This window comes from Felis catus, chromosome A1, assembly GCF_018350175.1.
Source record: "Felis catus isolate Fca126 chromosome A1, F.catus_Fca126_mat1.0, whole genome shotgun sequence".
In the NCBI taxonomy this organism is placed as follows: domain Eukaryota; kingdom Metazoa; phylum Chordata; class Mammalia; order Carnivora; family Felidae; genus Felis; species Felis catus.
In genome coordinates this window covers 15,650,592-15,666,730 of record NC_058368.1, presented here as the reverse complement: position 1 = coordinate 15,666,730, position 16,139 = coordinate 15,650,592, and the positions used below count along the sequence as shown (strand labels likewise).

The 16,139-nt window shown below is 42.3% G+C and overlaps 1 protein-coding gene across 8 annotated transcripts in view; it reads left to right on the top strand.

Moving 5' to 3' along the window:
• The window catches only part of SMAD9 (SMAD family member 9), an 84,256-nt gene that overhangs the window by 53,890 nt on the left and 14,227 nt on the right, over positions 1–16,139 (top strand). For 6 of the 8 annotated variants that reach the window (XM_023250901.2, XM_023250902.2, XM_023250900.2 and 3 more), the window contains 4 exons: positions 2,371–2,628; positions 6,473–6,583; positions 8,086–8,307; positions 14,968–15,224. In XM_023250901.2, coding sequence (XP_023106669.1) covers positions 2,371–2,628; positions 6,473–6,583; positions 8,086–8,307; positions 14,968–15,224 — 848 coding nt within the window. The remainder of the gene's footprint in view (positions 1–2,370; positions 2,629–6,472; positions 6,584–8,085; positions 8,308–14,967; positions 15,225–16,139) is intronic. The other 2 variants (XR_002740780.2, XM_023250904.2) reach the window with 2 other exon arrangements.

Here is a 16,139-nt window from a genome sequence, read left to right as displayed (position 1 = left end):
TTTACCCTTTAAAAATTGTTTTAGGGGTGCCTGGGTGGCTTGGTCGGTTAAGCGTCCAACTTCGGCTCAAGTCATGATCTCACGGTCCGTGAGTTCGAGCCCCGCGTCGGGCTCTGTGCCGACAGCTCAGAGCCTGGAGCCTGTTTCGGATTCTGTGTCTCCCTCTCTCTCTGCCCCTCCCCCGTTCATGCTCTGTCTCTCTCTGTCTCAAAAATGAATAAACGTTAAAAAAATAAAATAAAAAATAATTGTTTTAATGTTTATTTTTTATTAAAATTTTTTAATGTTATTATTTATTTTTGAGACAGAGAGAGACAGAGCATGAACAGCAGAGGGGCAGAGAGAGGGAGAGACACAGAATCTGAAGCAGGCTCCAGGCTCCGAGCTGTCGGCACAAAGCCCGACGCGGGGCTCGAACTCACAGAGTGTGAGATCATGACCTAAGCTGAAGTCGGATGCTTAACTGATTGAGCCACCCAGCACCCCTGTTTATTTAGTTTTTAGAGAGAGCACAAGTGAGGGGAGGGCAGAGGGAGAGGGAGACACAGAACCTGAAGCAGGCTCCAGGGTTTGAGCCGTGAGCACAGAGTCCGACACGGGGCTCGAACCCGCAAACTGTGAGATCATGACCCGAGCCAAAGTTGGAAGGAAGCTTAACCAACTGAGCTACCCACGTGCCCCCAGAATATTTACTTGTTTATGAAAGTTTTTATCAATATTTGCATATGGTAACAAATCAATAGTGTGATTAAAAACAAGAGCTACCACATCCATTTCTAGAAACAACTTCTTTTAATCATTATTGGTTAGTTCTTTTGCTAGTTCCTTCCATTATTACCAAAAATTATGGAGATAGCTCTAGATAATATACACCTAGACAATGTTTATACATTGATTCCTAAAAATTGTGGAGGTAACTCTATATGATATGCTTATAAATCTATTTCTGAATTTATCACCTTTAGATAATTTCATTGACTAATACAAAAGATGAGGATTTAGCTAATTTATATTAACTTCTCTCTTTTTTTCTTCTTTTTAAAGCTTTGATATCTACATTTTAGTTTATGATTTATGTTATTTTTTGGCTACTGTATTGGTTTCCATCGTGGGATCTTGTGTTAAGAATTATTTTCCCTTAGAAGAGCCTTGGTCCATTGCTTTCTAGTGTCCAGCATTGGTGATGGGAAACCAATAGTCAGTTCAGTTCTCATGTCTTCATAGGTGGCTTTGAGGTGATCCTCTAGGAACCCTTAGAATATTCCATTTGCCCTTCGATGTTTGAAATTCAAGGTGGTATGACCAAGTCTGGATCTCTTTTCGTTAACTGAGTTGTGTATTCCACAGCTCTTTTCAATGTGATGACATAGATCCTTCTTTAGCTCTGGGAGATTTTCTTCTGTTATTTCTTTGATCACTTCCTCCCTCTGTTTTTTCTGCTTCTCTTTCTGGAACTTATGTTGGTCAGCGGCTGTACTCAACACCATTTACTGACAACTGCCAGGTGTTGTGACACTGCAGAAATCAATAGGAACTAGGAAAGCCTGGATAATGTTTGCCTTTGAGAATTACATCCATTCCTAACTGTTTGTATAGAATCAGGATCAAAAATACTTTTGTTTTTCAAGTATGGAATTCAGAAGAAACACACATGGGGCTTTATTTATAAGTTCTCTTATTTCTGCTTATCTCTTACTTCTATAACTCTCTGTTTATCTTTTACTTAATGATTTTTAGTTACCTTTAAATCTTTCTGGTAAAGACAAGTAGAATTTTCTTTTCTTTCTTTCTTTTTTTTTTTTTTACTTTAGCAGTACCACTGAGCCTAAAATTTAGGCTGGCCATCTGAATAATTCAACATGGTATCTGAGGGAAAAAAAATTCTGAGGATCACTTAGAAACCAATTTTGCCTTAAAAAAATAACCACTTTATGGGCAAAATTAAAGGAAGACACAAGCAATTAGATCTGCAGATGGCCACATAATAGGGCAGCTCTGGTAATTTCTGTGGTAGGACTGAATAGACAGTCTCTTTAGAGTGCTGACATCAGAACGATTCTCCTCTAAACTGGTTTTTTGTTTGTTGTTGTTGTTTTTTACTGTGATACTCTGTTTAATACTCAGTTTGCAATAAGAGTGTTTAAGCGTTAAACTTTGGTGTTCAGCTTGTTTCACAAGCTCACTTTCTGGGAAAAGATGGGACCTTAACTGACAGGTCTACAGCAAGCACAAAGAATGGTGGATGGATAGTTCCCAGAAAACAGAGTTGTGTCAGCAAAAATGGACAGACACAAACAGCAAGCGTCCACCGGGTTTTGTGCCGACGAGCCAACGTTCGAGTCTAACCCGCTGGTTCCTTTCTCATCCTAGTGCTGCCTCCGGTGCTCGTGCCAAGACATAGTGAATATAACCCCCAGCTCAGCCTCCTGGCCAAGTTCCGCAGTGCCTCCCTCCACAGCGAGCCTCTCATGCCACACAATGCCACCTATCCCGACTCCTTCCAGCAGCCTCCGTGCCCTGCGTTCCCTCCCTCGCCTGGGCACGTGTTCTCACAGTCCCCGTGCACCGCCGGCTACCCTCACTCCCCAGGAAGCCCCTCCGAGCCAGAGAGCCCCTATCAACACTCAGGTCAGTAAAAGCTGCAGTCGGTCGGGGCGCCTGGGTGGCTCAGTCGGTTGAGCGTCCGACTTTAGCTCAGGGTCACGATCTCGCGGTCTGTGGGTTTGGGCCGCGCGTCGGGTTCTGGGCTGATGGCTCAGAGCCTGGAGCCTGCTTCGGATACTGTGTCTTCCTCTCTCTCTGCCCCTCCCCCGTTGATGCTCTGTCTCTCTCTGTCTCAAAGATGAATAAATGTTAAAAAAAATTTTTTTTAAAATTTTAAAAAAAGCTGCAGTCGGTCTCCATAGAGCCTGACCCAACACAGTTATTCACGGTGGGGCCATCATTATCATAATCACTGGCTACTGATGTTCATATGGAGCTTTACAGTTTGCGTGGCAATTTCCTGTGGGCCACTAGACCCTGCCCCTTCTAAGATCAGGGCCATTTGGGAGCATTTGTTCTGGAGCTACAACATCTCCTTGCTCTGATTTCTGGTTCTAATCCTCTGGGAACGCTCAGAAACGAAATGGCTTTTTTTTAAAGGTCGCAGAATTGAGATAATAAAATACTTCACTGACTGAAGCAGGAAGACTTGGCCTGAGGGCAAGAAACGTGAGGGGTCCATGCTTGGCCTTTTCTTTGCATAACTTCACCGGGGCAGTGTCAGGCCTCACCTCACCAGCGTGTCCTCCCTTTGTGTTGTGTGAAGCCAGCATAGCATCTTGAAGACAGACTTAACTCAGTAAACATTTGCTGAACTGAAGAAGCCTACGTAAGGGAGAGGGAGTGTGCATGCCCTGGGCAAAAGAGAGAATCAAGCACGTTGTCATAATTGCACATGCTACCATGGCTATAAAGTGGGTCTAAGTTAGATAATGATGAAGAGGTTTACATGCACCTCATGAGTGTGAGGTAGATCATATCCCGAGGAACAAGTTCTTAAAGGCATGAATAGATTCATTTGGTGCTAGATGTTATGATCTGCCTCATTCATTTGTTCATATATTCATTTATTTAAGAGAGATTTATTGAAATTTTATTACATAAAGCATTGCTTAGGGAGCCGAAAGGAGAATTAAAAGATCGGTAAAAATTGTCCCTATCCTCACAGAACTTATAAAATGTGGGAAGACAGGAAAGGAGTTGCCCTTCCTTTCTGAGTTATTCAGTTCTTCCTTTTGCCCCCTCAACAATACAGCTACTATTTTCATATACGTTTACTATTTCATTTAACACACTACATTGTATAATTCCTTCTGGGTCTATTTCCCCCATTCAGCTGTCAGTCATCTTCTCTTTTATATGTGTAGCACAGGCGCTAAAACACAGTAGTCGCTCATTCGTTGGTTACAGAGTAAATGGACCACCACACAGGCATTTGGAACACAGGGCTAGTGCTCAGGGTTATAGATATAGATGTTATTGAGTCAGTAAGTAATTACTGAGTGCCTAAAAAGTGCCAGGCACTGTGCTACTGCTACAGGTACGATGATGATTGATTATGACTGTAGTCTCTGATTTTTAAGAGGTAATGGCTGTTGAGAACAATCATGGTCTCAGTAATGCCTGGGCGAGTAACTATAAGGACTTGAACTAAGGGAGGTATATGGGGATGGAAAGAAGACAATGAATTTGAGGAGGTGGACTCAGTAGGGCTTGATGTGGGGTGAGACCCTGGGAGGAAGCTCAGGGGTCATCCACACAGACTGGAAGGAGATGGCTGCGGTCTTACAAGAGGCTGGATTCACAGAGAAAGAGACACGACAGGAAGAGAAGTCATTTGAGGACAGAGCCATGGTTAAGAGAAAGGAGGATAATTATGTCACCAACACGTATTTACATAAAATGTATCTGCACTGTAAAGATTGCCTGCACTGACGTTGTCTTCCTGAATTGGTGGGACTAGCAGGTTGATATTTTCCCTGTTCCTACCCATGAAAGATGGACCTCAGCACCTTTGCAGAAGCTGCTTAGTTTTTAGGGAGGGAATGGCTCTTTTCATTTCGGAGAAAACAATTCTTTTCTGAATGATTAACAGCAAAATGCAACCTGAATAACAGATCCACAGATAAGTGAGACTAAAAGGAAATCTTGAAATTCACTGGTTCAGCCCCTTAATTTTTTTTATACCAGCTTTATGGAGATATAGTTCATACATCTATCATAGAGATAGAGTTCACACACTTAAAATGTGGCACTTAATGGTTTTTCATACCTTAATTTTTTAAAGCTGTGGTAAAATATATATCACATAAAATTTGCCATTTTAACCATTTTTAAGTGTGCAATGTCGTGGCATTAAGTACATTCATAGTTGTGTGCTACCATTACCAGTGTCTATTTCCGTAATTTTTTCATCGACCTGACAGGAAATTTGTATCCATTAAGCAGTAGCTCCCGATTCTCTTCCTCTTCCTTCCTCCAGCCCCTGGTAACTTTCAACCCACTTCTTATCTTGATGAATTTGCTTATTCTAGGTACCTCACAGAAGTGGAATCATATGCTATCTGCCTTTTTTGTGTCTGCCTTATTTCAGTTAGCATAGTGTTTTCATAGTTTAGGTTGTATCCTGTGTCAGTTACTTCATTTTTGTGACAGCAGTATTCCATTGAATGGATATACCACATTAAAAAAAAAAATCCATTTGTTGGTTGATGGATGTTTGGGTTATTTCCACCTTTTGGCTAGTGTGAGTGCTGTTGTATACACTGGCATGCAAGCATCTGCTTGAGTCCCTGCTTTCAGCTCCTTTGGGCATATGCCTAGGAGTGGATATGGTGATAGGGTAACTATGTTCAACCTGTATTTTATAGATAGACCCAGTCAAGGACCTACAAAAGGGCCACCTTGCTTTTTGACTTTTCCTATAAACAGAGTCAGCGTTTATTTTCTCACAAGGAAATGATTTATCCACGGTTGGACAATGTGGCATGCACTGGGAACTGCCATCAGTGCCTGTAAACGTACATGTCTTCATCTAGCCATTGACCTGCAGACTCAGAATTTCTGAGGAATCTGCATCTTTAACTAGAGTTTCACTGGCAATTTTATGCACACTTTAAGCGTGGGAACTACTGGAATGGACAAAATTCAATTCAACAAAGGCAGACTGAGTCAACTTTTCATGCCACTGCACTCCATCCACCCCTAACAAAACAAGACTATTCTGAACTGACATTAGGAATGTATACAGGAGGAATCAGTTATTCTGATGTTCTCACTGAAAGGTTCTTCCTCTGCTGCAGGAGTTTTTATTGTGTTGTGAATTAATTTCTGATAAGATATTATCTACTGAATGCACACCCATTTGCCTAACCCTGATCACTGTCCAATTATAGAACTGATATTTGGGGAGAAGAGCTCCTCTCAGCATGCCTTGGGGCACAGGTTATAATCAGGTTTCAACTGTTCTGCATTTTGGGGAGCAGATTTGGAACTATCTCAGAGAGAGACCATCTCTGTGGCCATTGTACAATCCATGGCAACAGAGGAATTGAAAATTAAGCTCACTTCAAAGAAGGTTTAGCTTTCTGCTTTGAAAGTCAGACAGCAGACTCTTCTGCCATTGCAAAAGCTAGGAGAATAGCTCCTAGCTTTGAAAATCTTATCCTACATTCGTCGGAACTTATAACTCATAGATAACTCCTAAGGGAGACGGAAAACTAATCAGCCGTTTTGTGAGGATGTCTGGACAACCGATTTCTTCTATGTGATACTCACAATGTCCTGCAGAATAGCCTTATTATATTACTGCCCGTCTTTAGCAATAACGCTATCCACCAAGCCCTGGAGTTTCACAGCAAGAAAGGTTGGATCTGTCTTTGTGCAGTTTATCAGTTTGACATTCCTCTGTTTTACTGCTTTCTTTTAGCTGACACACCACCCCCGCCTTATCATGCCACAGAAGCCCCAGGGACCCAGAATGGCCGACCTGTAGATGCCACAGCTGATAGTCATTTAGTGCTGTCAGTGCCTAATGGAGGTAAATTTGTAGATGAACAGCTAAATGTAGCTGTTTTCCAAGAGCATTACCTATTACCCCACAACAAAACAAATCCAAAAACAAAATGAAATGTGCTAGCCTGCTATTTCACATGTGTTTTAAGGGGCAGAAACCATGGCTGTGCATTTTAACTTTGGCATTCCTCAATACCGTAGAGTGAATGTTTGTTTATCAGCCCGGTTACTAGAGTAAGTTAATTTTTTATTTTAACCTAACATTTAGATGTTTGTAGTTCTGGATGTTGAGTACAGGAAGTGGTATTTAAGTTAGCAATTTTGCTCCAGTTGTGTTTATACTATAGTTTTGTCATGGGGTCTTTGATTTGGCTTAGAGGGGTGCCCTTACAAATATATGTAAATATGTAAATAGGGTTTTTGCAGGATTTTATCTGTTTCCTATAATGAGCTGGATAAACGTTGCTCAATTTTCACGTTCACATAAACCACATGGCGATCTTCTGTAAATGCAGGTTTTGATTCTGTAAATCCGGGGTGGCATCCAAGAACCGGCATTCCTAGCAAGCTCCCAGGCCATGCACAAGCTGTAGTTCCAGGAACCACACTGGGTGGAGAGGGTGTAAGGGAGCTTAGTGTTTAAAGTCGGCCAGGGTGAAGTCTTCTATAAGTAAAGGCCCTTTTGTAAATCAGATAATAACCCCCTAATTTATGTTTCAAAAATTTATGTTTTAGTGCATATAGGAACACACTGTAGATATAAGACTAACTAGGATATTCAAAGAGAAGAGAGCTAATATAATCACTAAAAACAGTGGAGAAAGTGGCAAAGAATTAGCACTCTGAACTGTGGTTGGTTACTGGCAACTTAATTAGCTTTGAAAAGTTTGGCATGACATTCTTGGATTTCCTAATGAAACATACAGCTGTCTTTAAAATAGTTTATGCCATAAATAACTAAGTACTCCATATGTACACATCAGAGAATGTGAGTCTATATAGAAGTTTTTTTTTCTTTCTTCAGTAATTTAAATTCCTATCTGGAGTTTTGATTCAGCTTTTATTATATCCAAATTATTATTTTTCATCTTTAGTTTGTTAGGAAGTGATACTCTTGTCACAGGGACTCAGTTTGGTATAGTGACAGTAATATGCTATCATTCACACATAAAGAGGAGGTGACCTGCCACCATCCTTGGAGCTGTCTCCTTTAGGGGCGATGGAATTGACATTGATCTGTTCATATTGTTGTTTGTCAGGCCCCCTCAATACTTATAAATATGATTACAAATGCTCTAACCATGGGAGAGTCACAAGGACTGTGGCCTCTGTGCCACATGTGTTAACTAGATGAGCTAACTACAATAGCTTCTGTCAAGTGACAGGTTTGTAAAGATCACAAAGAGCATCCTTGTCTCGCAGCCACCTTTCTGGTTGACAGCATTAATGTAAGTTTCCAGGTGGAATCGTGAGACGGGAAGCCAGGCATGACAGTGGTGATGTGCTCTCTCGTTCTTTTTCTTGCAGACTTTCGACCAGTTTGCTACGAGGAACCACAGCACTGGTGCTCTGTTGCGTACTATGAACTGAACAACCGAGTTGGGGAGACGTTCCAGGCCTCCTCCCGAAGCGTGCTTATAGATGGATTCACAGACCCTTCAAATAACAGGAACAGATTCTGTCTTGGACTTCTTTCTAACGTAAACAGAAACTCAACAATAGAAAACACCAGGAGACACATAGGAAAGGGTAAAAGCAAATATATAATTCCTATATTCTTCTGAGCTAAAACATGGGACAGGAACAAGCCACATACTGGCCACATAACCTAGCAGGTTGGTCCTAGGCTGTTGAGCTGGGAGAAAACAGCTAGGCTTTCAGGGTCTTAGTCTCTCTACTTTTAGGGTCAGCACAGCATCTTTTGGAGAGTGGCATAGGTTAAATATTATGAAGACAAACAAGATAGTAAATATGAAGAAGGCAGGATGAAATTATTGAAGGGAAGTATCATGAATTATTTTCAAATTGCTTAAAGATGCAAAATAAGAGGAACTCTGGCTTGGTGATTATATATATCAGGTAAAGTGACCTTTGGAGACTTAGAAGCGAGGTAGTGAAAATCACGACCTGTTTATGTTTGGGAACCTCTGGCAGCGATTGGTGGTCTCCTGTGGCCAGGCATTGTTACGAAGCAGATGGGCACAGGCTTCACTGGGGTCTGGCCAGTGGTGCTTTGAAGCCTGTCTCATAACCATGATCCACGGTAGCAAATCCTACCCGAGTGTGAGGCCTGGTTGCAGATCTTTAAGTCATTTTCTTTATATTAGAATAGTTGGTAGCGTTTAATACCTGGTTGTCCACTATCATGTCGGACTACTGTGGATTCACAGGCATACAGAACCTTTAGAGTCATTTTATCTTTTCTCTCTCCCTCCAGCCCTTAGACCACTTCAGCAAGGTAGCCACAAGCCTTTTCTTTCAGATTTCCAGAGGAGATTGATTATTGTACTCGATGATCATTCTAAATATTCTTTCTAACATACCCCCTAAATTTCTTCTGTCATAGGAAACCTACACGCCGTTGATTAGAAACAGGTTGAATTTATTCATTGATGTTGACTCTTATGGTGATATTTATGTTTGTTTATATCCTGTATTTTTCCATAGTGGCTTTGAGGTGGCATAAGGGAAAACTTCGCAGTGAAATGATAAATGAAAAATAGAAAATCAGAAACTGGGGGCTGAGGGTGGCAGGGAAGGAGAATATAGCTAAAGGTGACCACTGTAATTGTGATTAAAATTTTGCTCTAGGTTTCCTAACAGGGAGGTCAAAACAAGGAAACACAACTGTACTGTAATTTTTATCATAAAGGAGGAAGCATAGCCATTCTTTCCCTTTGACTAAATTCTTAAATAAATTTGTCAGGTACTGCGGTTTTACTTTCAAATGATTTTTATAAGAATCTCCAAGTGAAATCGAGAGGCAGAACATTAAAACATTGTGGAGCTGTGTGCTGAGGGGCTTTGCACATTGGTCTGTGTATTAGACTTCAGACTTATGCTGCTGCCACTTGATCCAAAGATAGACTTCAGATATTAAAGGAGTGTTGTATACCTTCTGGGAGCCCTTCCGAAAGCTTGCTTAAGGTGCTGCTGCTGCAGACATGGAGAGTTGAGGTTCTGCATTATTTCCTGAGAGCTAATCCCCAGGTTAAGAAGCCATAGGAAAAAAAGCTGGGATGGGTGGATGGCCTTTTACGGAAGCCAGAGAGTCTGTCTAAGTGCTGATTGGATGGAAGGGCACTCCACCCTCATGTGGTCTCCAATGCAGAGTCAGAGTCTTCTCAGAAAGCTGTTTGGAAGTGCTTTAATGTGGGAAAAAAACCCACCTTTTTTTTAGAGGAGTTAATAAGTCATATCATAAAGCATGGCACACACACAAAGTTGTCTTAGAATTAAAAAAAAATTTTTTTAACATTTATTTATTTTTGAGAAAGAGAGAGAGAGAACCAGAGCATGATTCGGGGAGGGGCTGAGAGGGAGACACAGAATCTGAAGCAGGCTCCAGGCTCTGAGCTGTCAGCACAGAGCCTGACATGGGACTCAAGCCCACGAGCTGTGAGATCATGACCCGAGCCAAAGTCGGACGCTTAACTGACTGAGCCACCCAGGTGCCCCAGAATGTTTTTAAAGGAAGAGCTATCAGTCTTCTATGAGGTCAAGGGACTGTTTCTCAGGTGCTCCCTTGGATTATTTGTTTCTGAGCAGCAGGCTTCCTAGAGCACCAGCCCGACTAAATTTGGAGCAAAATGCTCACCTAGATTAGTGAATAAGTTAACTTTTTCTATGGAGTTAATTAATAGAGACACTTCGATTTCAGAGATAGGCATTCATCTTACAAATATTTGTTGAGCATCTGTTCTTAGCCAGATTATTCCATCATTAGGGATGTAACAGTTGTAAACAAAACAAAAACAGAAAATCCTGCTTTCATGGGTTACTATTATAACTAAGGAAAGACAGAGAAGAAATAATGGTATGTTTAATGATTAGAGAAAAACACAGGAGAGGAAGAAAATGGGGAGAGCATGTTTTAATGCAGAGTGGGGTAGCCAGGGAAGACTTTCCTAACAAGGTGACATTTGAACAGAAAGGGAAAGAGGGAATTAGCTACACGGAGGGGAGGGGGAACTTTCGAAGCAGAGGGAACAGCAGGGGCAAAGGCCCTGAAGCCTACCTGGTATATTGTAAGGAACATCAGGGAAGCCACGGTGAGTGGGCCAAGATGAGTAGTAAGGGAATGGGGAATCTTTGAAGAGGAGGAGGGGAAAGGACCAGGTTGCAGTGACCTTGAGGCCATTTTAAGTGCTTTAGCTTTGACTCTGCATAAAATAGGAAGATAGATTTAAGTCGAGATCTGAATTTTCACCTGATCCCCTGGCTATTATAATAAAATTAAACTGTTAGTAGGGGAAGGGTGAAAGGTTTAAAAAACACACATGAAAGAGAAGCCTGAAAGGTATATAGCAAATGTTAGCTTTGATTGTAGCTGAGTTTTAGTCTCTGCATCTCTGTATTTTCTAAATTTTCTCTAGTGGGCTTTCCTGATCGTGGAAGGATGTGGCGGGAAGGGGGTGTGGGGGGAGGTGGGATGTGGCATGTAAGGGCATGCCAGGATTGCTGCAGTAGTGTGGCCCAGCCCGGCAGAGTGGCTGAGTGTGAGTACTGACGTGGGCCATTCAGTGTCGGTCAAACAGGTGTGATGAACCTGTTTGTTCATCATATCGTCCAAAGAGACTTCCAGTCTTCAAATACGGATTTGGGGGTCTGACGTTGCTACCAGCCCAGAGATGGCTTTGTGTGACTTAGAAGCCCCTTTCTCAAGAGAAGCTACTGCCATCTTCTGGAGTAGCTTTATAATGATTACCTAGATCTTAAAAGGCTATGAGGCACACCCTGGATTGTGGAGTGCACAGCTGCAGGCACAGTCCAATGGAGGGCCTATCCTCTGAACCAAAGCCCTAGCGTGGATCTGGAAATCTGTGTTCTTATATTATTATTTTCTGATCATACATTAAAACATTTTGTTTTATTTTGGAAAATTCCAAACATCTACAAAAGTGGACAGATCGTGTAGTGAATGTTCATAGCACAATCTCTAGCTTCAATAATGATTCGCATTCTGTGCATTTTTTCTTCTATCCCTCCACGATAGTTTTGCAAGAGTATTCAAAAAAATTTTTAGTATTTATTCATTTTTGAGAAAGCATGAGCAGGGGGCGGGGTGCAGAGAGAGAGGGACAGAGGATCCAAAGAGGGCTCTGTGCTGACGACAGCAAGCCTGATGCAGGGCTCAGGCTCAGGAACTGTGAGATCATGACCTGAGCCAAAGTCAGACACTCAATCTCCTGAGCCACCCAGGCACCCCTTGCAAGAGTATTTTAAAATAAATCTCAGATTTCATATCCTTTCTCCACAGATTTGAGTATATATATGCATATATATATATGGATACATATATATATATGCATATATATGTATGTATATACATATGTGTATGTATATACATATGTGTATATACATGTGTGTATATACGTATGTATATACATATATATCTATATAAAGGGTTTCTAAAAGTACCATTATTACACCCAGAAATATGCACTTTCTTAAAGCTCCAGATGATTCTGATATTCAGCTAGGTTGCTAAAATGGTGTGCAGACGAGAGGGTAACAAAGGCAAGGGGATGATCAATTACAAAACCAAGGGAACCTTCTCACCAACCTACGCACCTTCCTCTCAGTCTTACCTGTTATATCCCTGTCATTCAAGACTATGGAAGAAGACCAAAAGGGAACACTCTTGCAGTCTGACTTAGCAGACCCAAATCAAACCCAAGGTGTCTCTCTCTGGTCCTAAGTAACCACGACACAGGACTCCACACTCCCTCATCTCCTAAAATGTGGCGGCAGTCACACAGAAGTGGGAAACTCAGATAAAGAGAGATGCAGCCCAAGAGAAAATGCTGGAAGAGCTTGCCTGGGGAGCACATTGCCTGGGTCCTCTTTGTCATCTCAGGATGCATTTTCTTTGGGCATTTATCCTTTTTGCTCGCTGTTCTCTGTGGAGATTTTGAATCTAATACATGTGGTTTAAAGCCCCTGTTTTGGCCTATCAGGTGGATGCAAATAAAATGACTTGGCTACTTGACTTTTCCTTGGATGCCCCTCTCTAACCAAAACCCAGCCTCCTTCACACTGGCATTGAAATCCACCCTTGCCTGCTGCTCAGAGCTGACTCAGGCCTCCACGTGCTAATTCCGTGGGCTCTGGCCCCTTTTTGCTCAGGATGCTAAACTACCACCTGCCTGCCCAGGCTCTTCTCTGCTTTCCTTACTCTGGCAACGGTGCTGTGGTTGCAGGTAATACTTTAACAGGATTGAAAATCATCCCCTAAATAAAGACCAGAGTCAGATAACAAAAAGTCCAATCTATTTTACTTAGTAGGTTCTGGGAAGATTATAAATTTGAAGGTCATTCAATTCAAATACATACTAAATACTTAGCAGTCTCCGCTGGCTCTTTCCCCACTGGTTCACCCTCTTCTGAGAAAACCACAACCACTCCAGAGGTAGGCCTTCCCCCCAGGGAGCTCACAGGGGCTGGTAAAGGAAGTCTGCTTGTATTTGCCCCTGCCTCACCCCCATGTCCATGCATCCAGGTAACTGTGTCCCAGCCAGTTGGGACCTTCCTGCCTACTGTTCACGGCCTGGGCCATTGGTGCCAGATCCCAGGCTGTTCAGGGACTGTGAGAAGAGACATGAGAAAGAAAAGGGAGTGAGAGCTGAGAAAAAAGGAGAGAGGGGCCAGCCCGAGGTGGAGAGAAGGGGAACCCTGGCCTCAACATCAAATACTTTAGCTCTATGACTCCACATCCGTGTCTCCAGTGCTATGGCTGGAATGCGTAGTACTGAAAAACATTCTTTTCTAAAATTGTATTAAGGGAAAGGAGATGGGAAAAGGAAACTAAATAGGATGGAAGGCAGTCACAGCTAATGCACGGTCGCCTCAAGTGCTGCTTAGAACCTGACAGGCACTGAGCAGCTCCCTGCCTCCGTGATGTCTCCTCGGTGCACAGCTGTGCAGAACCCCCCAGGGGTCTCTAGATTATATCATTTAAAAATCTGTATTTGCAGTTTGAAGAGATCCAAAGTATATCACTCTAGGTGTATTCTGGACCGTTTATATGAACACCTTGTGACTGCACAGCGATTGTGTTTACAGTCACATTGACACCTAATGCTGGAGAATTGTGTTTCTGCTGAAAGGCTGGAAAAACCATTCTGGTATTTAACATTCACTAGACTTGAACTTCTTCATTTCATCTAACCCCAGTCGCTTGCTATATATGCATTTATGTTAAGTCTTTAACCCAGATACTTGGAGGGAAAGAATCAGCTCAGCTTTAATTTGGAATAAAAATTAGCCTGGGAAGCACTAATCTCAGGATGCTGTCTTGCTTTGTTAAGTACAAGAATGTGAAGGAAAAAAAAAAAAGTACAAGAATGTGAGATAGAGTGGCATAAGCTGCATTTTTATTGTGAGTCTTTATATCTGAAAAAGGTGGCAAGGATTTCCTTGTTCCCAAGTAAAATATAGGCATTATTTCTGTGATCTATAACAGTAGGTGAAAAGTTAAAAAAAATTAATGTTTATTTTTATTTTTGAGAGAGAAAGAGAGAGCAGGGAGAAGGGCAGAGAGAGAGGGAGACACAGAATCTGAAGCAGGTTCTAGGCTCTGAGCTGTCAGCACAGAGCCCAACGCGGGGCTTGAACTCACAAACCTGAGGCAAAGTCGGATGTTCAACCGACTGAGCCACCCAGCACCCTGAGAGCTTACTTTTAGAATGAATAATGGGGCGCCTGGGTGTAAACGTTCAACTTGGGCTCAGGTCATGATCTCACGGTTTGTGGTTTTGAGCCCCACCTCGGCCTCTGTGCTGACAGCTTAGAGCCTGGATCCTAGTTCAGTTTCTGTGTCTCCCTCTGTCTCTGCCCCTCCCCTGCTCGTGCTCTGTCTCTCTCTCTCTCCCAAAAATGAGTAAACATTAAAAAATAAATAAAAAATAATAGAGTGGATAAGCATGAGCACGAGATCGAGAGTGACAGACGGAGGAGTACAGGAGAGTCTCCACAATCATTGTAAACATGGGTTGCCATCCACTTTTAAATGGACTTGTGGGAAAAAAGCCACAAGCATGGAGGTCACGCTTCATACTGTGGTTGTGGTGATATTAAAATTAATTTCGCAACAGACCGTCACACACCTTGACGTTGCAATGAGAAGGGGATGGTGTTAATCCTAAACTACTGGTACTGCTGCTTGAGGACGCCATTTTTACCTTGTAGGCGTGCATTTATACTATGTTGGGGGAGAGGTGTATGCCGAGTGTGTGAGTGACAGCAGCATCTTCGTGCAGAGCCGGAACTGCAACTATCAGCATGGCTTCCACCCGGCCACCGTCTGCAAGATCCCCAGTGGCTGCAGTCTCAAGATCTTCAACAACCAGCTCTTTGCTCAGCTGCTGGCTCAGTCAGTTCACCACGGATTTGAAGTCGTCTATGAGTTAACTAAGATGTGCACTATCCGGATGAGCTTTGTTAAGGTAAGGAGCGCTTGCTTTCACGTGTTAAGGTAGAAAGTGAAAAACTAAATAAAACAAGCCAAAATGCATCCTTTGGGTGATGTGGGTAGCTCTCCAGCCAGTTCAAGTAGACAACAGGGTTTTTTGGGGCGTTTTTTGGAACTCTGTCCAGTTTTTAGGAAGAGCTCCTCTATGAGTATCAACTCTCTTGTTTAGCAGTTACAAGAAAATTCTTAGACATGTTAGTTTTGGGGGCGCTGGGTGGCTCAGTTGGTTGAGCGTCCCACTTTGGCTCAGGTCATGATCTCATCATTCGTGGGTTTGAGCCCCGCGTTGGGCTCTGTGCTGACAGCTCAGGGCCTGGAGCCTGCTTTGGATTCTGTGTCTCCCTCTCTATCTCTCCCTACCCTGCTTGTGCTCTCTGTCTCTCAAAAAGTAAAAAAAAAGTAAATAAATAAACATTTAAAAATGATAGTTTTGAAAGAAGGACAAGTTAAGGTAGTTATCTGATTTTTTTTTCATCTTTCAAATTGCTGCGCACTATTGTCTCTCAATAAATGTTGAATTTATCTGAATTAAGTAAACTAACTCTTAGGCCAACAGAGGAGATAATATTTATAACTAAGCTACAAAATAGGCCGTACTGGTTCTAATACAAGCTAGTGTACAATAAGTTGCTATTATAAAAGCATAAACAAATTGGGATAGAAATATTATGGCGGGAATGATTAACTCAGAGAGAAGTAGATGTTCTGTGTATGAGTATTCGTTGAATGTTTCTTGAATTAGGTCTTACTCATGTTGTTGTGAAGGTTGGAGAACTGAGGAAGTTACTTCGTGGGAAGGAAACACAGCTGGGTTTGCACCCTGATGCCAAACACTCCAGTGTCACCAGAGTGTCACCACCTGCTGTTTCATCTTGTGCAGAGTACTGGT